Genomic DNA, 24,527 nt, shown 5'->3' on the forward strand with positions numbered 1-24,527 from the left:
TATACAATCACTCTACGACTAATAGAGGCGAAGCAGTAAAGAAAAATGTTGCAAGCACGGAAAATAGTATTTAAACTGAAGTTGATTTTGTGGCGTCGAACCTTGGACCAGGCATATGGCTAAGCAATGCAATCGTACAGGAGGGTACAAGGAAGAGGGGCAGCCACATTAGGTAACACAGAGTCGTTCAGGAGAGTGCCAGGAAGAGGTGCAGCAACCGCAGTTAAGGAACGACTGGGACGAACAAGGATAAGCGAATCTAACTTGTGAGCCTTGACAGGGATACGCTGGTTAAGGCGACCCTTTACAAGGCTTGGGAACCTACGGGTGACGAGCTATTGGATGTGGAGAGGGTCATTAATTATACACATATTTTCTACTTTGCCGAACATTTGCACGAGAACGGTTTGGCCAAAACATATGAATTTGGTCTTATTTAATGCAGGATTAAATGCCCTTCAACCGTCAGGAAGACCACTTTTTGATAGGGCAAGTCCTTTACGCGGTATAACCGGAAAACCTAAAAAGCGCCCCTTTCGGGGGCCCCCACCACTTAAGCACAACTCCGTCGAAGTCGAAAACCTAGGAGAGTCTTAATGGGCAACCAATGAAGCCATTAAAGCAATAAAATCTTATGTAGGAATTATTTCCGATTTAAAATTTAATTCTACTGGCCTATTTGTTCAGTTTTTTTTTTCTGGAAATGAAAATTAAGTGTTTTATGTTTATTTGTTTTTATCACTTATCAATGTTACTTATTTGTGCCAGAATGAATCATAGCTTACTTCATCCAATCAAACACCTTCATTAAAGTAGCCACATTTAATTAAATTAGGACACATTATCATCTTTCCCACCCTTATATCAAAACGACCTATTCCGATCTAGTGTGCTTTTTTATACTTTCTCAAACAAAAAGGGTTGATTCTACTGGTCAAATGCAACAATTCTACTGCTCAAATCCCAGGAGACCGAAGTACAAATATTACCTTTAGTATGGGGATGTCAATGAAAAGTGGTCGCATTTGAGCAGTAGAATCAATCCTTTTAGTTTGATCAAGTATAAAAAAGCACCCTGTTTATGAGACCCTCAAAGTAGTGCCGAAGCTTATATTGTTGTCGCGCGGTGTATAGGTGTCGGCCAACAGCCTAAGCTCGCCGCAGCTGACGCTGCAGGCGCCGGGCACCGTCGGCCTCATCGCGGCGCCGGTTCAGGGCTCGGTGCTGCCGATGCAGCCGCCGGCCACGCTCGTGGCTCACGTCAAGACTGAGGATGACAAGAGCCAGATGGCGCCACCGGTAAGAACCTTCTTTATATTATCTTATGTTGGCGATTGGAGCTAAATAACTCGAGATAAAATATAGTGTGGAGAATACTGTATTTTTTATAATCTATCGAAATAGTGATGGTAAAGACATCAAACTAACGTCTTACTTCTCAGCTGACAAACGTCTACTGCTGGATGTAGATTCTGGCTTCACAAGAGTTACAGCGGTGGAGACGACAGGTCCGTTGCTACGGGACTATTCCCACCTCTCGTTCCCACCACTGCAACTCCTGTGTAGCCAGGATCTACAGCTTGACCGCCACAAAAACCCAACCAATGAAGGTCAAGTTTGCCCCGGGGGAAAGTTAAACTGTCATTGGACCCGCAACGAAATTAATCAGAAGAACATAGGAGGAGTTCGAAATTAAAGAACAATTTAGTCCCGCTGCTAGTTGAATGCTCTTCCCAAGGATTACCACAACAATCGGTCCTGTGCTGCTCGCGTCTAGGTGGGAAGCCAGCCTACATTATGTTCCCCTGCGCGTGGTCGGCCCTATAGAACTTTTAAGAAACGCGCGAAACGCGTGTGGTGCATTAGATGGTGAACAGTAGCTTCTTGTACCAGTCAGCCTTATCGCACCGGTCCAGTACCGATCACTGACGTATGTAAACGAAACGGTGCTCGACTCTGAGACAAGCTAAATTACAACATATTATTGACGACATAGATAAAATAGAGAAACACGGGTCTCAACACGACATTTTTATATAAGTGTGTGTGACCCGTGTTTCTCTATTTTAGTTGAAATGAAACGCGAAAGTTTATAATTGATAGAATAAATAAAATTGATATTTTTTACCGACGGCTTAGCAAGTTGAAGTGGCAATAGGCAGGGCACATAGTACGCAGAACTGACAGCCGATGAGGTAGCAAGGTTCTGGAGTGGAGGCTGCGTACCGGAGAACGCAGCGTGGGATGTCCACCCACAATGCGGACCGACGACATCATAAACGTAGCAGAAAGGCGCTGGACGCAAGCCGCTACCAACATGGAAAGCATTGGAGGAGGCCTATATTCAGCAGTGGACGTCCTATGGTTGAGATGATAAAAATGTCTGAACATTTTTTTAAGTACCTTTACGAAGAAAATTTTCTGTACGTATATAGTCTGGTCTGTGAGCACGTAGAATTTTGTCCAATGACCCCAAGCTACCCATCCTTATCGCTCGCGTGTAATTATGTTGCTGTCGCGCTCGCACACTCACTGCGGGCGCCTGTCGCACAGTCGCGACAGTAATAAAATTACGCGCGAGCGATAAGGATGAGTAGCTTGGGGTCATTGGAAAAAATTCTACGTGCTCACAGACCGGGCTTTAGTACATATTATTCTGTGCCTTAACTAATAGTGTTGTGGCACCCAGGCGCCGGTGCAGCAGATCGCGCCGCAGCCGATGGCGGTCGACGCGGCGCCCGAGCCGGCCAGCGCGCCGTTCAGCGCGGCGCCTGCGCCAGACACCCCGGCCTCCGCCCCTGTCTCTTCTGCTGGTCAGTACCACACTAAAGCCTTGTCAAATCATATCAGTTTATTTGCGTGAAAAGTGGTCTACAGTTGTTACAATATTAAAATGTCCGAACAGTCCACCAGAAGCTGGCATGCAAATACTGTTAACATCATAAAAATAAATAAATAGCCTTGGACATTTTTACACGCTTCTAGACCCAAACTAAGCAAAGCTAGTACTATGGGTACTAGACACCGGTTATAAACATACTTAAATACTTTTTTTTTTGTAAATACATACATACATATTGACACCATATCACCACCATATCATATTTACTTGTTCGCACTAGTCGAGTAATTTAATTATTTACAGTAGAATCTCGATTATCCGGACTTCGATTATACGGATATCCGATTATCCGGACTCATTCCTCACAGTTCTAATTACCAATTTAGGGTCTGGACCCATCAAAACGGCAAGGCGCCGCCACCGTAACACGGTACAGACGTGTCTTGGTTCATTGTTATAAGAAATGGATTCATCCAATGGTCTAAAGTGATGTATTGGAAACCTTTTCTATTGTTAAAAGTTAATTATTGTTTGATTTTACTTTGAAATCGATTATCCGGATTTTCGATTATCCGGAACACCCCTGGTTTTAATTGATCCGGATAATCGGGATTTTACTGTACTTACAAAAATTTTCGAGTACGTTACTAAATCGTTTAGTCGAGCCAATCCATTGTGTTCTATTTTGACAGGCAAGTAAATCCCTTTCCGAGTTGATAAGTGAGCTATGATCCTAAAAGACCAACTTGGCAGGGAACATCTGACGTGTATACGTCACCGTAAAATTGTGAATTCCGTCAGATTATAATCTGACGTAGTTAAATTGCAATCTAACCAAACCTAACCCACTGTTAGTTTACAATCTAACGCGTTATATTATAACCTGACAGAGTTCACAATTTCACGTTGACATAATACACAACACAAGTCTCAAAAATTGTCGAACGATGCGTTATTGATACAACTTCACTGTCAAACATTGTCCTTAACCTCGTGTATGCTTACAGAGTTCCAGCGCGCATCGAGCGCCACAGTCACGACGGAGTCCAAGCAGGTGACGCCAAAGACCGAGACGGCGCCGGCCACGAGCTCAGAGCCGGCGCCGGCGCCGCCCGCGCCGCCCGTGCCCAACAGCGCGCAGCAGACCACGCCCGTCGCGCCGCAGGTTGGCACCCGGGGCGGTCACCCCCCCCCTCTCCCCCTGTCATAAGTCCTATGGCACCCCCTACCCCCCAGGATTTTGGGGTAAAAGAAGATAGACCGCAGACTTGTCATGGCAGATCCGCTAACAGGATTTTGGGGTTACCTACCGATTCGAAGATTGAAAGACAGTCGCACCCCCCCCCCCNTAATCTGCGCGACTTGTGTCACCCCCTGAGGCTTGTCACCCGGGCGGACCCCCCCCCTCCCCCTTACGCCGCTACTGCCTGCACCACCCCACACCACCTCACAAGTTGAAGTGGCAATAGGCAGGGCAAATAGTACGCAGAACTGACGGCCGATGGGGCAGCAAGGTTCTGGAGTGGAGGCTGCGTACCGGAGAACGCAGCGTGGGATGTCCACCCACAAGGCGGACCGACGACATCATAAACGTAGCAGAAACGCGCTGGACGCAGGCCGCTACCAACATGGAAAGTATTGGGGGAGGCCTATGTTCAGCAGGGGACGTTTTGTGGTTGAGATGATAAAAATGTCTCAACATTTTTTTAAATACCTTTGCGAAGAAAACTTTCTGTACGCCCCCCACCACCTCACACCACACCCGTTAGCACCGATACTAGACTAGTGACTACTTTCGGGAAACTTTAGTATCAATCGTACGTAACTACGAAAACAACAAGCTAAGTACTTTTCACGATGATTCCTTCAGTGCCTGAACTGTTGGTCAACTTTGCCTGCAACCAAAACTGCTACGGAACCAACATTTTTCAGCGAAATCATTTCTTCCTGCAAGATCTAGGGTTTAGACAGATATGCAAAGGGCCACCTGAAACCCTCACGCTTTGCAGACTCGGCCTGACATCTAGACAGGTTCAACCATCGCTTACGCGCCGAAGCCGTGCTGCAATTTTAAGTAACTCACCGTTATCTGGGACCTTCATTGTCACACAACTCAATTGCGAAACAGACGAGCTTTGATGGTTTAATTTTGCAGCGCCCCAAAACCCCGTGGTCGGGAGAGAAAGTTCACTCCACGAGTGAGGACCCTCCCCGCGAAACCGCGCGCAAGCGTCCGCCCGCCAAGGGGAGTAGGACGTCGTACAGAAAGAAGGATGCAGTAAGCTTCCGTCCCAATACACGTTAATTTAAAATATATGTTGTATTTCCCAACTGTCGCAAACACTCAATCATTTCATGAAATGTATTACAATTACCAGGGTCTTTTCAAGGAAAGATTAAATTGGAATCGATCTTTGCCATGACCCCGCAAGTATGTAATACTATTGCTTCTCATAACGGACTGTGTCAGGTATGATTGAGTCAACTGCCAGTACGTTACGAAACAGCTGTTCCATAAACATTTCTTCCTTATTTTGTTCCGGTACGAAATAAAGATATTTCTAAAGCACAATCCACATTAAAATAAGCTAACTTGGCTTTCAGGTAGCCTGTGCTAACATGTGGGCTAGGCTGAAGTAATATCTGCTTTCGCATCGGAAACTTTCGTTTTGATTGGATGTCTTTTGTTTTGAGAAACTTCTGGAGATGTACCGACTAGGAAACTCACGATCACGGACTCAAAACCTGGAGCGCGCGAATTCCAAAATTTCATTAAATCTTCTCGTATTGTTTGACGCTAATGTTATTAAACTATAAGGAATCAATCGTCAGCTAGGGCGAATTTACTGGCCGATTGTCGGCTAGTCGGCCTATTTGTCGGCTAGTCGGCACATCTCTTTGTAGTTGACGCCAACAGAATTTGTCGATTTTGTCAATTAGATAATTATTACAATGTATACAAACATTCACTTAAATATTTGTGTCAACATAATTATTTCAAATGGCACCTGAAAAAAGGCATAAAAATGGGCGATGTTGATGCTTGTCACCATGTTTTATTACATTCTTTTGGCGTAAACTTTATTATATTTTTTTGAGTCAGTAAGTTTTTGTCGATTGTCTCTTTCTATGATTTTCATTTTAGCGCTTTCTTTCTTTCTATTGGTCGTTGTCTATAATAATATACGTCAATTCAATTATTTCAATTGGACCACTGACACCGTTAATAATTATTGCAAGTCACAATGTTTATAGAATTTCGTCTTCGTTCCTTCATCTTTTAGGTCAGAATTAGGTTGTTGTTGCTTTTAATGTATGCGTAGTTAGTCAATTGACTTTGCCTACAATTTATATCATAGTATTTTCTTGCTACCACAAGATCTAAAATCGAATTTTTACATCTCGTAAGAATTTTGTGTCAATTTCATTGGTGTCATCTACCCATTGAGGGCTACCGTATTTGCGCCATCAGTGAAAGGTCATGTTACTCGCTAGTGACGCCGATGACGAGTGCTAACACGATAGTAGGACTATCGCATTTGCACCCATTAGATGGGCGCCACTGGAAACTAAGGTTGTATTGCTCGCTAGTGGCGCCAAATATTGAACTTAAATACGGCAGCCCTCATAGAGGTGGGAGTTCTATGTGCTATTAAAGGTTTCCTCATAGCTTTGGGACGTCTATCTTACGTGTGCTGTGACAGCAGGTGGTGACGACGGTGGCGTCCTCTACTTCCGCGTCGTCCACGATGACGGCAGCGATCACAGCGCCGGTGTCCGCTGGTGGAACCACTGCGCTTTTCAAGTCTTCGCAGAGCGCTCCGAGGCACATGAGCCAGCAGGCTTCGCATGGTATGTAATTCGTACAACACTATTATTCACAACAGCTCTCGTTTTCAACACTGTGACTCCTGTTGACTTATGTGACATTTCATCCGAAGATATCTCATCCGCGGATGAGTTGTCTCCCTTTCAAATTTGTTAGGTGTCGAATCATCCGCAAAATGATCAAAATCTTCGCATGAAACGTCACCGTTTCAAACTTGGAAGTGTCGTCTCATCCGAAATATATTAATAAATTAGATCTATCTTCCAAGTTAGAAACGGTGACGTTTCATCCNGAATCATCCGCAAAATGATCAAAATCTTCGCATGAAACGTCACCGTTTCAAACTTGGAAGTGTCGTCTCATCCGAAATATATTAATAAATTAGATCTATCTTCCAAGTTAGAAACGGTGACGTTTCATCCGAATATAAATATTTTGCGAATGATTCGACACCTAACAAATTTGAAAGGGAGACAACTCATCCGCGGATCAGATTTTCTCGGATGAAATGTCACCTAAGTCCTCCTGTTGCCCCTCCAACCAACCAGAGCAGTGAATTCCTGCGAAGACCTGACTGCCTTGACACATGCACTGAATTGAATCTTAATAATAATTGTCGTGTTTCAGATAAAGGCTTACCCAAAGCCATGGTGAAGCCCAACATCCTGACGCACGTCATCGAAGGCTACGTCATTCAAGAGGCCGGAGAACCGTTTGCTGTGAGAAGTGTTACTATCTCTTTCTTAACCATTTTCGTAGTTAGATGCATGAATTAACCTTTTTTAGTTGCATTTAACTCATCTCAATAAGGTTCATTGTAATTGTAAACTTTTGGCAATATTGCGAACTATTTTGGATTTTGTTTTGTACTATTATGAGTTATCAATCATCAAAATTTGCGTCATTGCTACAGTCATTTGTCGATCTGAAGCCAGTAAATCATTTCAAACATTCTTATAAAAACCGTCCATTTTACATTTCGTTCTTTACATGCAACATTATTCATTTACGAGGTAAAAATCAAGTGATAAGGAATTTCATCATCAGTGATTGGCTTCTCTCATTTTTTTTTTACATCCATACTTGTGTATTATGCACCCTATTAATATACAATTTAAATGCTTTTTGCAGGTAAATCGTCCTCTGCGCGAATGGACCGCTGATAAGGAACAAGACAAGGAGAACAAACTCCCGTCTTCCGACGAGCCACCGCGTAAGTTCTTTCTTTCTTCTCTCTCGGTTAACTTAGTTTCTCCTATTACTCCTTATTTATAATTTACGTTATTGTATTATTTCATTAGGGGCTGTTATTATTCAGTTTTATTAAATATTTATGACGTAAATTTTAACTCTCTTACTAATAAAAAGTTACACATGCGTTGAACAGTAGTTCCATAACAATCGTCACTTTCAAACACTGTTCAACGAGCGTGTAATTTTTATTAGTACGGAGGTATAGCTTTCAAATGAAAGTGTTTCTCATTCCTGAGACATCCACAGCGCCTAATCTTTCCTTTTATTTCTTTCCTGTAGTTTCCTTTTTCGTTACACAGAACCCGAAAAGCTTTTTACTATTGCATGGCCCCTAATCCTTATTTGCTCATCGCCATATAATTTCTTAGGAAAGAAGCAAATGCTAGACCCGGCTACTTTGAACATAGCGCGCATCACGTCGAGTAGCAGCGAGCCGGCCGGTCGCGAGCGCGAGCGGGAGAGGGAACGAGAGAGGGAGAGAGTAGAGGCGGCTCAGGTCGTCACCGCGAAGGCGTCGCCTAGCAACGAGCCGGACACCGCGACTAGCGACGACCAGGCGGCCAAGTTCCCCAACGCCAATAAGTGGACCGTAAGTCATGTCTATTACAGTCCATTTTATTTCTTCAGCATTAACTTTTCACAGCGCATATTTCCAATCAATACAATAACTCCATATTATCTTAAACTCATTATAAGTAACATTTAAAATAAAATATACCTAGTATTGTGACGTCATTGCCTAATATTCACTGGTGTTACACTGGCATACAAAATCTACTGTCGTATTTATGGGAATAAAATAAGACCAAAAATCATAATTGAGTTTTCAGTTGGCTGAAAATAAGTATACACATTGGTGTTTAATTTAAGCTTAGTTTGTCATATAATGTCAAAAATGCAGATTTTTTGCAGCAAATATAGCTGGATGGCAAATGACGTGCCGCGCAGCGCCATATCGCTCAATCACGCACCGACCTTTTTTTTTACAAATGCATGGGGTATGAAAAATTAACTCTATCGTCGCTTGCAGGTGAACGAGGTGTGCGAGTTTATCCGCAACATCCCCGGTTGCGCTACCTACGCCGACGAGTTCCTGATGCAAGAGGTGGACGGAGAGGCGCTGCTGCTCATCCGGCCCGAGCACCTGGTCATGGCGCTGTCCATGAAGCTCGGGCCCGCGCTCAAGATCGTGGCCTGCATCGACTCCTTGCGTCCTGAGGGCGAGCAGACCACGCACGAGAACGACTGAGGTGAGCGACTGCTGCAGACGAGGTCTCGTGCAGGAGTGGACGGAGAGGCGCTGCTGTTCATCCGGCCCGAACACCTGGTCATGGCGCTGTCCATGAAGCTCGGGCCCGCGCTCAAGATCGTGGCCTGCATCGACTCCCTGCGTCCTGAGGGCGAGCAGACCACGCACGAGAACGACTGAGGTGAGCGACTGCTGCAGACGAGGTCTCGTGCAGGAGTGGACGGAGAGGCGCTGCTGTTCATCCGGCCCGAACACCTGGTCATGGCGCTGTCCATGAAGCTCGGGCCCGCGCTCAAGATCGTGGCCTGCATCGACTCCCTGCGTCCTGAGGGCGAGCAGACCACGCACGAGAACGACTGAGGTGAGCGACTGCTGCAGACGAGGTCTCGTGCAGGAGTGGACGAGACTCGCCGCTGCTCATCCGGCTCAGTTGTGTACCTACTGCAATGACTAAAGATGACTCCGGGCTACTGAATAAAGCTTCATGCAGATGGTGGACTGCGACATAATCATCATTTAGTTTCCACTGCGGGAACACGTATCTCATCAATCACCACAAACAAATGGAGCCAAATCCTCCATGGGGCCAAATCAAATGAAGGATTTGGCCTGCACTGTGTGGGATGATCTGATGTGCGCATTATCCTCCCCTTTTAGACTTACGACATCCGCAGGAACAATGGCGATCCTATTCTACTCTGATGGAACTACATCTATACATATCTCTTCACACTTTCAAGTTATTTATTTATTTTGTTATTGATAGATTGACAATGATGATGATTGATACCCGAAACCGTTTACAAATAATACAAAAATACAACTTTTCTATCAGAATACATTATTCTGGTTAACTCATTTAGTTCTCAAACAACTAGCTGTATTTAGCCATGCCATCGACGATATTAACACAATATGTTTTTGTTTCAGATTTTGTTGCCTACTATCTGAACGCGGATCGAAACCTGTGAAGTTTTCGTAAGTGTTCATATATTACTCTTAGTGAGATAATATAAAAATGATAGTGGGCAACCTAAAACACTGGCTATACGAGCCGATCTAAGACTATTAACAGCGTACTTTATACTCTAAAAGATCTTCATGTACTATGACTTCGTAATATAATATTAGCTAATCTTAATCTACTTATACAGGGCTATTTGTAAAACACCAGCAACTTCGCAGTTAGATTAATTTGTTCTACGACTTTTGAAAATTCGTAGTTTTTTTTCGTACTTACTAAAATAAATATTAATTGATTTGACCGCTCCACTATTACTATGAGCTTGCTGGTGTTTTACAAATAACCTTGTATATTAAAATATATACAAACGGTTATATTATGGTATCAAACGCGTTCGCAATTCGTTATTTTAGTTTCTAAGGTGTCTTATTAAATAACAGCAATATCCAGAACAAATGCGGTTATTTAATAACTCTGCACCACATAGCTTTATTATTTATGAATTTTAGCATTTACGTTTTTTCTTGTGTTTATTAATTTGTGTAACATAAACTAACGCTTTTGTGTAAATGTAAAATTCGTCTAACATCGAGGCGAGACTTCGCGATAGTAAGATTCAGGTATAAACGAATTCAGTGAAGGAAATTGACTTCTTTGTGATTAAAGTTAAATTTTTAATATTATAACATCTAACGAAATCTAATTTTTCAGTAAAGAACATTTTAGCGTCTTTTTTAAGAACAACGAATCTAAATTTTATAAAATCTAGTATTTATGTGAGACAATATTAAGGCATAGGCTACATAAATAATTATTTCTAAAATAAATTTGAACAAAAATCGCAATTAAACCTACGAAATATTTACATTACTTAAATTATAAAGTCATGAATATGAAAAGACCTGGTTAATATGAAATATGGTTACGTGTTAGCTATGCCATTATTTTGTTTTTGACATCGATTGTTTGCCAAGTAACTAAACACTGGTTCGTTTCCTCGTTGCGCTGTCGTGAAACAAGCCTGAGGTGCATTAAGGACAAATGTCGAAAGGTCCGCCTACTTAGATATAAGCAAAGTACTCGGATTAATCGAACTACAACCCAGATTAATCTATGTAGCTATGCACTTATTTTTAGTTTTTTATTCGCGTTTTAAAATTATTTTAATTTACCTTTTATTTTACAAACAAATACAACCGATTGCTCTTTAATCTTTAGTATAAATATTAACGATGGATGTTGTATCAGGTTGTCCCATTATATTTATAAACATCTTAAAACACAACTGAACCTGGGAGTCAATTTTATAGTTCTTACTGGGATTTTGTCACATTTATTTGCATATAAAATTCACATGCGAATTCCTTATGAATTTATTATGAACTTATTTGTATTTTTAATTCCTTTTACCTTCGTATTTTTTATACCACGTATTAACAATTAATTATAAGTTATAATGAAATGTCGGTTTTAGGCTTTTAAAACTTAATTTCAGTCAGTTTTAAAAGCATTATCCCGTCGCGTTTGCTGTTGACTTAGGATATTTTGAATTGATTGCAATGACCCTTTGTTTAAAACTAATTGTCTCGTTTTTATTATAATGTTAATATATCGCACTCCCACGTGGTTGTCATTAAATTATTACTTACGGGACAACCTGTGTAGATTAGTGTATAAGTGATAATAAGTGATTTACCTTGTGTACTTGTATTATATTAATGTATGCAGTTATGTAAGCATACAGTGACCAGAACTGGGATACAATTAACATGTCTTAGGAACTGAACGAGACAATTGTGAAGGTGAAACCTTCGTACTCGGTTCAGGACGTCGGCTGTCCGTTGTACTCAAGCTATAGTTTAACAAACAACGGCATTGGTTAGACTCTGTCGCTAGCTTCCTTACGACGGACGGTAAAACAGTTGTATTGGTGCATCTCAGTAACTAATGCATCCGAGGCGTTTAAATTGGCTGCGTTTAAATGTTGCATTCGAGTGCAGGCAATCAATGAGGTGCACAGATCACGACTCGACAATTTTATAAATTATTATAGTTCTAAATAAATTAACTGTCTGTTAGTGGTTCAGTATTCAAGTTCGTTTTTACTAAGGGGTGAGTTCGAATTTTAGTCGATTGTATACTACAACCGCAGATCGCGAATTATAACAACATAACCCTCCTTCAGGCGCAGTCAGGTAATGACTCCTAGTCTGTGGTTGCACGCAAAACAGTAGAGTCGCTGTGTGGTCTGCGGTCAGTCCAACTCACACCTTAAGATCAACACTGTTATGAACTAATAAGTAAAATTAGTAATTTTATAGTTTAAGAGCGCGCGGCGTAACATCCGTATATTACTTACTTAAGTATTAAAATATTAATTAATCACTTAACTTTTATGTTGGTGTATATTCGTTTATATTATTATAGTTGTTGTAATATTTTAAAATGTTAGTAGCTTATAACAACAGAGGGGAGAATGTGCAACAATATTTTACAAGCCCCTTTAATACATAGTATCTCATTCCTTATGATTTTTTTTAACAATTTCTTACTCACCCATGAAACTGTAAAATCTATGGTGCTAATTAGTTCTACGTGTTGTCACGTACTTTTTCTTATTTAGTTAATTATGAGGGCTGGTAGAGTAAGTCGCGCCTTGTTATATTGCAAATGAGATCTATGTTTTGACGTTTTCTAAAACTACCTGCGGGCGTAATGAAAATGATTGGTCGCAGAGGTGTGTGTGCAATAGGCAATTAGACAGTAGATACGCGTCTGGTAATAAATAAATCTGTAATGCACATGAATAGAAAGAAACACACCGAAACAACTAGAGCAACCACATTCGTAATTTTTGCGTGATTTGCACTTCCAGCTCACATTTCGTAATGAAGTTACATTGTAAATATTTTAAGTTTAACGTCAATTGTAGTCAGGCCTCGTAAGCCGTCGCTGACCTCGGTCAACAGGCCGTTTACTTGCAAGACAATTATTTACACACATTTTTCAGGATATACATCGATTTTACTAACTGATTTTATTATTCATTATATTTCTTAGCAGAGTTTTCAATTTATACTAACAGTAACATTTGTATACCCGTACGTTGTAAATACTAGAAAAGGAAACATGTACTGGACACTTACACACGCTTTTAGTGCGATTTGTATATACTTATTATATTTTAACAATTAGATACCAAAAACAGGTCAGTACCTTATTAATATCATACAGTGTAAGTACTGGGAATTTAAAACAATTTTAAGAACATTTAATGTATAAATTTGATGTTTTAGATAAGTGTTCTGCAAACTGGATCCTTGATGTAATATGAACTATGTCCAGGTTGCTCTCGTAGATTCTCGCCTAAAATGTTTTATAATTCCCCAACTTCTGGCACTCTATCAAGGGGTGCGAACTATCGTGAATGTTAATATACCTAATACTAATAAAATAATAATACTTATCGTATTTATGTGGTAATGTAAAAATGTCGTTTTAGATTTACTTATTTGGTAACATTAGGATAACATAGTGAACGTCTAATTTGTACATTTTGAAAACGGCTCTCCACTGCCCTAACACAGCATAGTCACATCTGTAAATATTATTTATGTGGTTTTATTACTTTTAATATTAGTGAAGTTAATTAGCGGTAGTACTCCGCATTGTTGACGTCAATACTCTTATTTTGTAGTGGTTGGGAAAATGTTGGGTAGTTAGTTTTGTTATCATATGTTTTGTAACATCAAAAACGTTGCATCTAGATAGTTTTTGAGGATGCTATTATTTCTTAATTACTTTTTAATTGCAAAGATGCTATTCGTTTAAGATGTTCTTTTGTGAATGTACATCGATATGTACGGGCGTGACTAAACACTTGTGTAACTTGATAGATTTTGAATTGTCCAACTAACATTGCTCAACTCAACACTGATACTATTGTTCACGTCAAAATTAGGAAAAAATAAAGCAATTGAGACTGATATACATTTCTTTTATTACACTTTACCTTAAAGAAACAGTAATATCGTTTAAGCTACGAAAGTAAGTATATTTACATCGAAACGTCGAAAAGTTGAGGAAATGTAGAAATTATCTCGAACATAGGCACTTCTTAAAAAGTATTATAATCCCAGTTACACGTTGCAGTGCGCAGTAACGATAGTGCACAGCGCGTTCCAATAGCATCATTACCAAATTACATTCAGAATAGTTTCTCTAATGGTTTATATCATATCAACCTTACATGCGTCCTAGCCTAGATTAAGGTTCATGACTATGCAACGAATGTCAACATATACAAATTCATACAATCACATTAACAAAATCAAAATCAAAAATATTTATTCAGTTTAGACCACAAGTGGCACTTATGTGCTTAACATTACAGGCAACTCGTTTTTTATTCCACCAAAAGTGACCTTTAACGAAAATATAATCCCACTTGAATGCCACCTTAGTGATCTACTATCTTCTATGTTCATTCATTTGAAAGTCATAACGAGGCAATTACTATTTAATATTATTACTTATAGTAGGAAAAGGCTCCAATCATTGGTAAAATAAATTTAAAACAAAGCTCCACACGTCACAGCAATACTCCACTCGGGAGCAACTATAGACCATTTTGTACAAAGACATACATACATGCCAATCATTATCTAAAACCTAACATTACATGAAATGCATTGCAGCTTTGAGTTCCACCATTAATGGCAAAATGCTCGTGTTCATTTTAGTTTAAAAATAACATTTAAAAATAAAATAAATTCAACAATATAATAATATTCATCGTATAACAATTTGGAAATTACAATAATGTAAAAAATACGAAACCAATTTGGTTAATTTATTAGCCGCCACTGCTAAAGCAACCCTAAAATACCACACAATTGCAATAAAATTTGATATTTGACAACTATTTGTTTAAAAGATACAATAGACGTTGATGCTGATGGAATGAACGCGTGAAATCCGAAAAATATTCCATCTTTCCATAGTCCGTGTTTGGCTGACAAAACTGTGGTAGGGTTGATCTTCAGCAGACTGTATTAATAATGGGTTTTCTCTAGCAGTGCTGACAATTCGTTGTAGAGACTACGCGTAGTTGGGGAAGAAGGCGTCAGCGCGTGTGGGCTCCTCGTATCTGTACGGCGAATGGCTCAGGTCGTAGGTGGCTTTCACTCCCTTGGGCAGATCATGCAGAGGCCTCAGTTTCGGACTTTCTACAGTTTTCTGCAAAAACATGAGCCATTTATTCTTAGATTATTTGCAAAATATGCTCACTTACTTATTCATAACACCATTTGAAAGTCAAAATATTACCTAATCTTCGATTGTGTGGTGGATTTATAGTAAAATAATTTTTAGTAGTGAACAGAAAACGAAAATAATTATAAAACGTCTAACAATTGGCTTTGTCTAAACACAATAGGCATTATCTATTGATACGAGAGAGTAGGTATAGTCCACCTGTTCATTTTATTATGCTACGAAATTTATCATAATATAAACATTACCCTGTTGGCATCGCCGTAGTCCAGTGGCTTGCTCGCAGGCAGCGGCCTGATCATCATCTTGGTCTTCGATAGCGGGGAGTTGGGGGCTTTGAACGAAATCCAGTATATTGACTGGCCTCGGTGCTCATCAGTAGCAGTCGCATACTTGCCGTTCAAGTTGCTGAACAAAGGAAAGTGGCTTTTAAAATGATCTAGAGTCGTGGATGAGTGAATACTTGACATTTTGTCATTGTCGTTGATTCCCTAGCATATATTGTGTCCGCAATGGTGTCCGTGGATCAATGACCGTACAAGTCTGTCGGTTTCTGTGCGGCGGTGCGGCGATTCCTAGAGAGAGGCAAACGGTTACCTTTTATCGCACTCCTTGTACCACCAAGCACCGCCATGCTCGGATGCGCAGGCGCCGTCTTTCCACTCGTCGTTGTCCATGTCCAAGGTTGAAAATTTCTGACCAGCATGATAGGCCAAAGAATCACCTAAAATATGAATAATAAATTAATTCAGTTATTTTTGTGTTATTTGTATCCTTGGATTTAAAATAAAAATAAAATTGCTAATTTACGTTCTTAGTCCCACTTGGTATTAGAATTATTCTTATCTATACAAATTGGCATGGTATGGACAGTTCTTTACCTGCAGTGCCGTAATAGGTGCCAAGCGTGCTTATCCGGTACCCTTCGTGCTCGGGGCCGACTGTGAACACTGAGTACCCTGCGTACGCCTCTTGCCCGCGCTGGGTTTCCATCTCTACCCTCAATTCGTACAACTTCTGATTCGTGAGGTAGTTAAGCTTCTCTAGACCCAGCCAGAACTCACCGGCGAGGTTACCAAAACCGTGTTTGTAATCAGACCAAGTTTTGTAGAAATCTTGGGAGCCGTCGAATCGGTTTTGGAATACCTAGAAGTTGAATCAATGTTGTACAAATTCTAGCGGTTATGGAGAGGTTTAAACTAAAGTCAACAACTCTTAAAGTACATTTGCATGGGCATTTTCATGAAACCTGATGCGCTGGTCGCTACTAAACGTATTTCGAAAATTCGAGAAAGGTGAGGCCTGTTTTCCAAAAATGAGGGGTGTTTAATTGCTCTTTGGATCAACTTACCGTCCAGCCTCCTCCAGCTGTGGTGAGGTCACAGAGTACGTAGAACGGCTCCATGTCCTCGGGCTTGATCTTATAAATGCCGGACACGTTGAACCCTTGCATTTGGATTTCGTGGCAGTCAGTGGGATACCTCTCAGATCTGTCAAACCTTCCTCCGCTCCTGAAGAGTAAGATAAGATGCAATTTTGTTTTGATATTCTCAATCTGTTTCATAATACTTAGTTGACCAAGTTAGTTGACTTACTTGCATTCACACTTCTTTGCTTTTTGTTCATGCAGCGTCCTTCTGAACTCGTTGATCAGACCGAGCGCGTCCACTACTCCGGGGGAGCCCGTGTCGGCTCTGAGAAGATTTAAAAGGTCACGATTTGTGGTAAGTTTAAATTTTAGTAGTGATGGTTGATAAACTGTGCAATCGGAGCTTCTTTGGAAGCTTGGGTTAAAAAAAACTGGCGTGAAATCAGTTGTAGCAGCTATTGTTAAAGAATAAACTGTCCAAATAAAAAAAGTCCGGAAAGCTTTCCAGGTGAAGCTTGTTTCCAACAGGTGAGATGCAAGCCAAGACCTTCCTCGTTGTGGATAAAAAAAGGTATAAGTGCAGGTAGAACCACATACTTGGTATAGGTCCTGGACGTCTGTCGATTCTTGACTTCTGCGATGGTTGAGATGATGGAGTCCACGCCAGCCACGACGCTCTTCAAGTTGCCCTCAAGGACGCTGAGGCGAGTATCCAGATTACTGTCTCCGTGAAACTCCGATCCTTCCACTGAAAAAAAAACATTTGCGTTTGTGCATTCTAGAGTAGGCGCACACCGTTGATTTTTCGTCGGCCGATAGTTTAGTCGGGCTGTTGATCAGTATGGGCATGTATGGGAGTGCGCACACTACGCCGATTCGATTTGGCCGATTCTTCATACAATTTGAAATCGGGCACAACTATCGGCCAACTAAAAATAAACGGTGTGCGCCTACTCTAAAACAGACAAACGTGAGAAACTAACTAGGGTAGGTCTATGGTTCAAAATAAGATTTAATTTACCAAAATTGTTAAATCATCATCATCTAACTTGAACAAGAATAACAATAATTAAAATGTTTATTCAATTAGAAGTGAATGTAACTTTCAAATTCAATCAATCTAAGGAATTTAACTAATGTCTCAACTATGCAGATCTACTTAGTTAAATCTACCACGCCGTTGGATATTCATCATCATAGGTTAAATTGCAAAGTTCATTTGCAAGTGATAATCATCATATTATTATTCTACCTTATTAATACTCGATAACTTATATTCCTAGCTGCCTAATTATGTATTAACTAAATAAGTACCAACTGTTTTGAAGTCACTATTACCTAGGTACTTACGAAAGGGCTTACGAGCAAATGTTAAAACTATTATGTGGGTACTCACCTCTATCAGCTTCTCCACTTTTTTCTTTAAATAAAACAAGTTTGTCTAACTAATTAATTACGTATTAAATCTAACTACATTTTCTAAATACATAGGCAACTACTATCTCAAAGTTTTTAAGTTCGGTTTTAGAGTTAGGTGGATCATCTTCGTCATTTCATTACTTCTCACTTGATCTCAAATATTTTATTGGTAAATAAGTAAAACAAATTTCAACGAACACAAGTTGAATGCATTGAGATGCAGGTAACCTAAGTTTTTAATTGCTATCTATGATGCACTGCTAAAATACATTTAGGTACTTAACATTCACAATGATTAAACGAGCTAAGTAAAAATGCTGTAGTAGGTAGGTGTGGTGCATCAGAATGTGATGTTTTGTTGTGCATGTTCACGAACTTTTTTTATCACACTGTGGTAGTATTGTTACTATACAAGTTCCAGGCTCATTAATTTAAATTTGTTAAAATCTGAATACACTTTAACAATTACTCAATGGATGGAAGTATGGAAAGAGAACTACGTTTTGAAAACCTAGGATCGTCTTCGTCGTTACCAGCATTGGTAGACCGTGGGTTTTTCTCCAAAATAAACTTAATTTGGTTCACTTCTGTTTTTAAAGTATCCAAAACAGTTTCCAATTTGTCAGGATATGCATCGTTTCTAATAGCTTTCATGATTTCCATCAACTGCTTCAATATGCTGTTTGTCTTCTCGTGAACTTCGATGTCCAAGCGATTCAGTCTGAAGTCGATGCTATCCACTTTCTTAAGATATTTCTCGCTTGATGTTATTGTTTCCATTAATTTGTCGATTACAGCTTCGTTATCTGATGAGGCTGCAGACTGGACCACTCGAGTAATGTTGTCCCTTTTTCTGGTGGACAGCATGGCATCCGTGAGTTCATCTTCGTATTCTTTCTTCCACAGGGATTTATCAGGGTAGTCGTTTTTTCTTCTTGATCTTTTTTCCCTGGCGGCTTCACAAAACGCGGAAAGCGCTATGAGGACGGGCACGATCAGTGTCAGTGTGACCATCGCGAGATGTGACTTGACCGTGAACCAAGATGTTACTGTCGCGTCTGCGTGAACCATCTGATTGTCGTATAAAAGAAAGTTTACAAACTGCGATTGTGCTAAATAAAAACAACTGAAGAATACTTTACCCGTGAGTCTTCAGCGTGAGTGATTCGCACAGATTTTTCTCACGATTGTTTACATACGTTAGTATCGTCTTAACTATAACTATTGATATGTTTACAAACTTCTATCGAGTACCGTGTGCGATGTGGTTGTCCGTCATAATAATGTGTCTGTCTATTAGATTGCGCTACTTACATTCCCATGTTGGCTTTACCGGCCTATTAAATATTATTAAATATAGATCAAAAAATTAAATTAAAATTAAATTAATCAAAAAAATAAAAATTAAATTAAATATAGATCAAAAAATTTTTTCATCATCATCATCATTTCAGCCACAGAACGTCCACTACTGTACATAGGCCTCTCCTAATGTTTTCTTAGTGTTTTCCATTGGGAGGGAAATTGCCAGTACTTACTCGCCACGCGCTTGGCAGGCAGAGCCCCGATTACGGTAACTTTTAACGTCTACAATCCGGACACGCTTCATCGACGCTGCGATACGATTGGTCGAAACAGCTGACGTACGCTGTTGAACGACCAATCGTATCGCAGAATCGAGAAGCGTGTCTGGATTGTTAACGTTAAAAGTTACCGTAATCGGGGCTCTGGTTTGGCATCGATGGCGAGCGCAGTTTTTATAGATTTCGTTCGCAGACGCTGCTGCCTAGCTATCTCGTGCTACATAATTTAGTCGCCTCTTACGAAACGCCTCCCGTTGGCGGTGGGGAATGGTATTTTCTATGACACGCGGAAAAAAATTGATTTTATTAATTTTGTTATCAGGTGACGTGCATTTGATATTGATAACTTTAAAGATAATAAGAATACCAACTTATTCGCCAGGGCATTTATTTGATGCCTGCTTAAGGCAAACTCCAACACAGACCAAAAAACCGATCGGGGCTCATAGAAATATCCACAAAATAGATTCGCTGGGGACGAAAGATTGCCCTCAGCCGCAGCAGAAGTCGAAACCGGTGCTTCCTGGGCCCGGCCGAATTTCTAGCCTCATGGAAGTGGACGCGGGGGCGTCCGCTTCCTAACACTGAGGCCCGAAGTGCGCGCGGAGTCCCACTCGCTTTGGAAAGGGGACCCCTTAAAGGGGAGCGAGGCTGCGGCAATTGCGTGGGGGCAGGCATGCGTTGTCGCGGAAGTCTAAGGTTACGGCCGGATACTACTCGCGACACCCCCACTCGGGCGATGACGGAACGCCGCGGAGGATTTAGTGGGTATACCCCGCCCTTTTCAGAGCGCCGGGAGTCCCACACACCACCCTGACTCCGACAGTGGTGACGGTGCGCAAAGAATTTCCGCCGCGACAAAAAAAAAAGGGTCAGGCATGCGATCAATTTACCGATTATCGTATGCTGCTGGACCCGACTGGTTTTTAGTGGGCAGGACTCGCTCTCCTGGCGAGGAGAGCCCCACATAACTCATCGGCTTCCCGGGCTGGTGAGTAGGTACCTAGCTATGCAGTTTCATGCATTATCCAGTCGAAAAAAAAGTACAGTCAGCGTCAAAAATAGTTCGCAACATTAGTGTTAAAACTTTTTGTCCACTTTAGGTGTCACGAACTGTTAGACGCTGACTGTCTATTATGTGGCAGGTAGGTAGGAATATGGGGCACGAATTAACTAAGATCTGAGTAAGTAGGTAGTGTTATTTTTTAGAGATTTATGAAATAAATAAACCCTGCTAGTCCCCTATCAAATATCGACATGTGAAGGAAGTTTCCTTCACATGTGTGGTTAAATCCAGTTGGATTTAACCACCTTCTTAAATATCCACCCACTCTACTCTTATCCAGGTAGCTAAGGATTAGGCTTTTTGTTTGATTTGATATAATTCCAGTCACTAGAGTAGGTACCTATATCGCCTGATTAATATAAAGTTGAATAAACAGGCACACCGCACATGTAAACTAAAGTTGTTTAGTTCTTCAGCTTGCGTTCTGGCAATACCACAATATGTATCGAAATTGTGAGTCTAAATCCTGAACAATTTCCTTGTGTCTGTGCAAAAATAGTTTTCAGCTCCTCCAGGTCTATACAGCTCACACAATGAATTTCCCTAAGTATTTCAATTAAACTATAAAACCTACTTACATAGAAGATTATCGCCACGCATCTTGGGTGCCTCCATCCTTTCCATGATAGTGCTCTTTAGCTTATCCAAGTCGCCCTTAAGTGACTTAAGGGCATTTTCTAACATGCTGGCAGGCGACGATTTCACCATTCTTAGCAGCTCTGCTAAATACTTTAAAATACTGTTAGACCTCTCATGGAATGTTGTGTCCAAGTGGTTGAGTTTCTTTTCGACTGTCTCAACCATTTTCAGGTATCGTTCGCTGGACATAAGCGTTTCCACAAACTTCTCCACTACGGCTTCTCCTTTGGGTCTTACGGTTGTAGTTGGCACACGGGAACCATTTCTTCCATAATACAAATCATCAACTTCTTCATTGCTTCTATCGTGAGCTCTATGGTTATAACCATCTCTTTTTGCAATGGCCACTGCAAACAGGAAGGTGAGCACCAAAATATTCTTACACATATTGCATTAGCCTGCGCTCGGCACCACAATACCAAAGATAATGAGCACTATCCCACACATGTTTAAGATGTGGTCAAGTTATTATAAAACATTTAAGCTCGTACAGCACCATTGTTACTGAATGTCACAATGTGTTGTTTAAATATTCTGTCCCGGCGAAATTTTAAACTTAACTCATCAACTGTTAAACTCAGCTACCTACTTCCTACATAGTGATGAACACCTTAAAAGTTTGTGGTAAAACTGGTAAGTCAAGTTAGATATCTAGACGACATCTCATCAAGGTAAGTACAAACACTGTAGCATCAGTAGCATACCTAACTTAGTGGTTGCTGATGGAACTATTTTGCAAATTGTAATACCTACTCTGACGTTCTGTTGATTGTAGCTGTAAATACCTAGATTATTAAATGCCAGTAGAACCGTAGTACTTATTATATTCTGTGGTAGGAGTAGATTTGAAATCGGAAATAATTTCTACAAGAGGTTTTATCGTTTTGATGGCTTCATTCATTTGTCGCCCATTATGATTATCCTAGATTTTAAACCGGTTGTTGTTGATTTTTTGGCGTTCAACCTCGGCCCAGAATACGGTTAGGCAACGCAGTCGTGCAGGAGGGGACAAGTAAGAGAGGCAGCCACAGTAGATAGCACAGTCGTTCAAGAGAGTGCAAGGAATAGATGCAGCAACAGCAGCCCTAATTTAATTTTTTTTAAGTTTTTGATACCTACTGTAAGTCTTTTACGAGGCATGGGGGGCCACCACCACGTAAGAGCAACTCCACCGCAGTCGAAAACCTAGGATAGTAGTATTAGTGGGAAACGATGAACCCATCAAAGCGATAAAACCAAACCTTTTGAAGAAATTATTTCCGATTTGATTCTGGTCATTTACACCTACACAAAGATTACAGTGTTTTGTAATAGGTACGTAAAATTGAATAACATATTGTTGTGCTGCGCAACTTGCTCTTTTGCAATGGACTTTAAACCACGGCATTTAAAATACATAGTTTTATCACAGTAGATAAATCAAACAGTACGGAAGCTTCATACAAACGCTCGAAATCAGACTCACGCACACAGACGCACGCTTTACACGAGCTCTAAGCGAACCTCGCAGTCCATCCGTCGCGAGTGTCGCGCGCGTTGTGTTTTTAATAATAATTTTATTGCGTGCGCTGTCCGCTGTATTTTTACCCGACTACGGCAAAGCAAAAGGAGGGTTATGATTTTGACAGGCTATGTATGTATGTAGGCGTAGTCGCACGTTACATCAGTACCTACCGTAGCACTTTGACAACGTGTGACTGCGGTTTTCCAAACATGAAAATTACTATGCAACTACATTAGCAACTTTGTTCAGTTCAGTATTCTGAAAATCTTGTTTTATACTTTTTCAGCGTCGTTTTTTGTCGTAGTTGGGTTTTAGTTTTCTTATTAAAAAACATGCCACGAGTGTATTGAGTAGTATACGGCTGCTTGAACTCGGCATCTTCAAAACCAGAACTTTCATTTTTTAAACTTCGTAATAATTCTGAATTGTAAAAATGATTAAATATTACTTTTTAAATAAAGTGCTTACATCTGATTTTGTAATAGTTCTTTTTAAATTACGTAATTACGCTTTTTAACAATTTATGTGTTCTATTTGATAAAGTAATTTGCTCCGCGCGCTTTTGTACTAAGTGATGAACTGTATTTAAAATGAGGCAATAGCTATGTGAAAGTAAGTATCCGGTATTTTATTTATGAGAATAGAATATCTTCTACCGGCCGCGGCCTCTAATAGTACTTAATCAATTTATTCGATTATGTATTCGATCATTATAGAACCTAATTAACATTTTATTTTTTTGTTAACTACTTAGTCAATTAATTTATTCCATTAGGTATTTGATAATTAAAAAACCTAAATAAACATTTTAATAAATAAGTAAGTCAGAACCTTATTAATTTTATAAAGATTAAGAGTGCCAACCCTAACACTCAGTTGAAGTGTAGGTATTTAACTCGCCGAAAGTGCTAAGTTTCCGTACTGCTTTAGCTCATATATCTACTGTGGTTTTATCCTATCTAATCAACATTGTTGTACCTACTCCTACTGGTAGGTAAGTGAAGTACTTACCTACTTGTTTTTAGTGAAATACAGGATGATTTAAATTGAGTACAGTGCTGGATTTACAGATTTGCCGCTTATGACACGATCCCTAGTGTGTGTGATATATTTTGCGACCCCCGAACGTTCGCTTTTTTTACCCGGCAGCGCCAGAAGAAGGGTTATTTTATGCATTTAATAATCTATAATATATAAAAATGAAACCCGTTTTCCGTTGTCACGACCTAACATGAAAACGGCTTGACCGATTTGGCTGATTTTTTTTGTAGTTTTCTAATACTCTGTACAAGGTTTTTACGGAAAAAATATAAGGAAAATCTCTACGCTCGCTAAGGCGGTACGAAGTTCGCCGGGTCAGCTAGTGACTAATAAAATGCATGAAAAAATATTGTAGCAATTTTCATTGCGAATAACAAGCCCGAATGATCCCGAACAAAGCACTTCAAGAGCCTTTTTTTTTGGATCATCTTACAATATCCAAGGCCGTGAGTGAATTAGACATGTGATATAAAAAGTAGAATGTCAAAATAGTT

The 24,527-nt window shown here is 40.2% G+C and overlaps 2 protein-coding genes across 11 annotated transcripts in view; one reads left to right on the forward strand and one right to left on the reverse strand.

Annotated features, from left to right (window-relative positions):
• Positions 1 to 14,124, forward strand: part of PH (polyhomeotic) — a 56,147-nt gene extending 42,023 nt beyond the window's left edge. For 3 of the 10 annotated variants that reach the window (XM_028306666.1, XM_028306739.1, XM_028306722.1), the window contains 9 exons: positions 1,135 to 1,299; positions 2,690 to 2,813; positions 3,850 to 4,007; positions 6,547 to 6,694; positions 7,299 to 7,399; positions 7,803 to 7,884; positions 8,294 to 8,514; positions 8,956 to 9,535; positions 10,105 to 14,124. In XM_028306666.1, the coding sequence (XP_028162467.1) occupies positions 1,135 to 1,299; positions 2,690 to 2,813; positions 3,850 to 4,007; positions 6,547 to 6,694; positions 7,299 to 7,399; positions 7,803 to 7,884; positions 8,294 to 8,514; positions 8,956 to 9,174 (1,218 nt within the window). In that variant the 3' untranslated portion in view covers positions 9,175 to 9,535; positions 10,105 to 14,124. The remainder of the gene's footprint in view (positions 1 to 1,134; positions 1,300 to 2,689; positions 2,814 to 3,849; positions 4,008 to 6,546; positions 6,695 to 7,298; positions 7,400 to 7,802; positions 7,885 to 8,293; positions 8,515 to 8,955; positions 9,536 to 10,104) is intronic. The other 7 variants (XM_028306710.1, XM_028306715.1, XM_028306730.1 and 4 more) reach the window with 5 other exon arrangements.
• A 401-nt stretch (positions 14,125 to 14,525) lies between these two features.
• On the reverse strand, positions 14,526 to 19,244 carry LOC114354383 (ficolin-2). The gene is made up of 8 exons (XM_028306750.1): positions 18,698 to 19,244; positions 17,379 to 17,529; positions 17,008 to 17,106; positions 16,764 to 16,923; positions 16,294 to 16,558; positions 16,010 to 16,136; positions 15,661 to 15,820; positions 14,526 to 15,376 (listed from the first exon to the last, which is right to left on the reverse strand). The coding sequence occupies exons 1-8, from the start codon at positions 19,212 to 19,214 to the stop codon at positions 15,239 to 15,241; spliced, it is 1,617 nt and encodes a 538-aa protein (XP_028162551.1). The 5' UTR covers positions 19,215 to 19,244; the 3' UTR covers positions 14,526 to 15,238.
• Between the last annotated feature and the right edge of the window lie 5,283 nt (positions 19,245 to 24,527).

The sequence above is a fragment of the Ostrinia furnacalis genome, unplaced genomic scaffold (assembly GCF_004193835.3).
Source record: "Ostrinia furnacalis isolate ACB-3 unplaced genomic scaffold, ASM419383v2 OfSCF0188, whole genome shotgun sequence".
Classification (NCBI taxonomy): domain Eukaryota; kingdom Metazoa; phylum Arthropoda; class Insecta; order Lepidoptera; family Crambidae; genus Ostrinia; species Ostrinia furnacalis.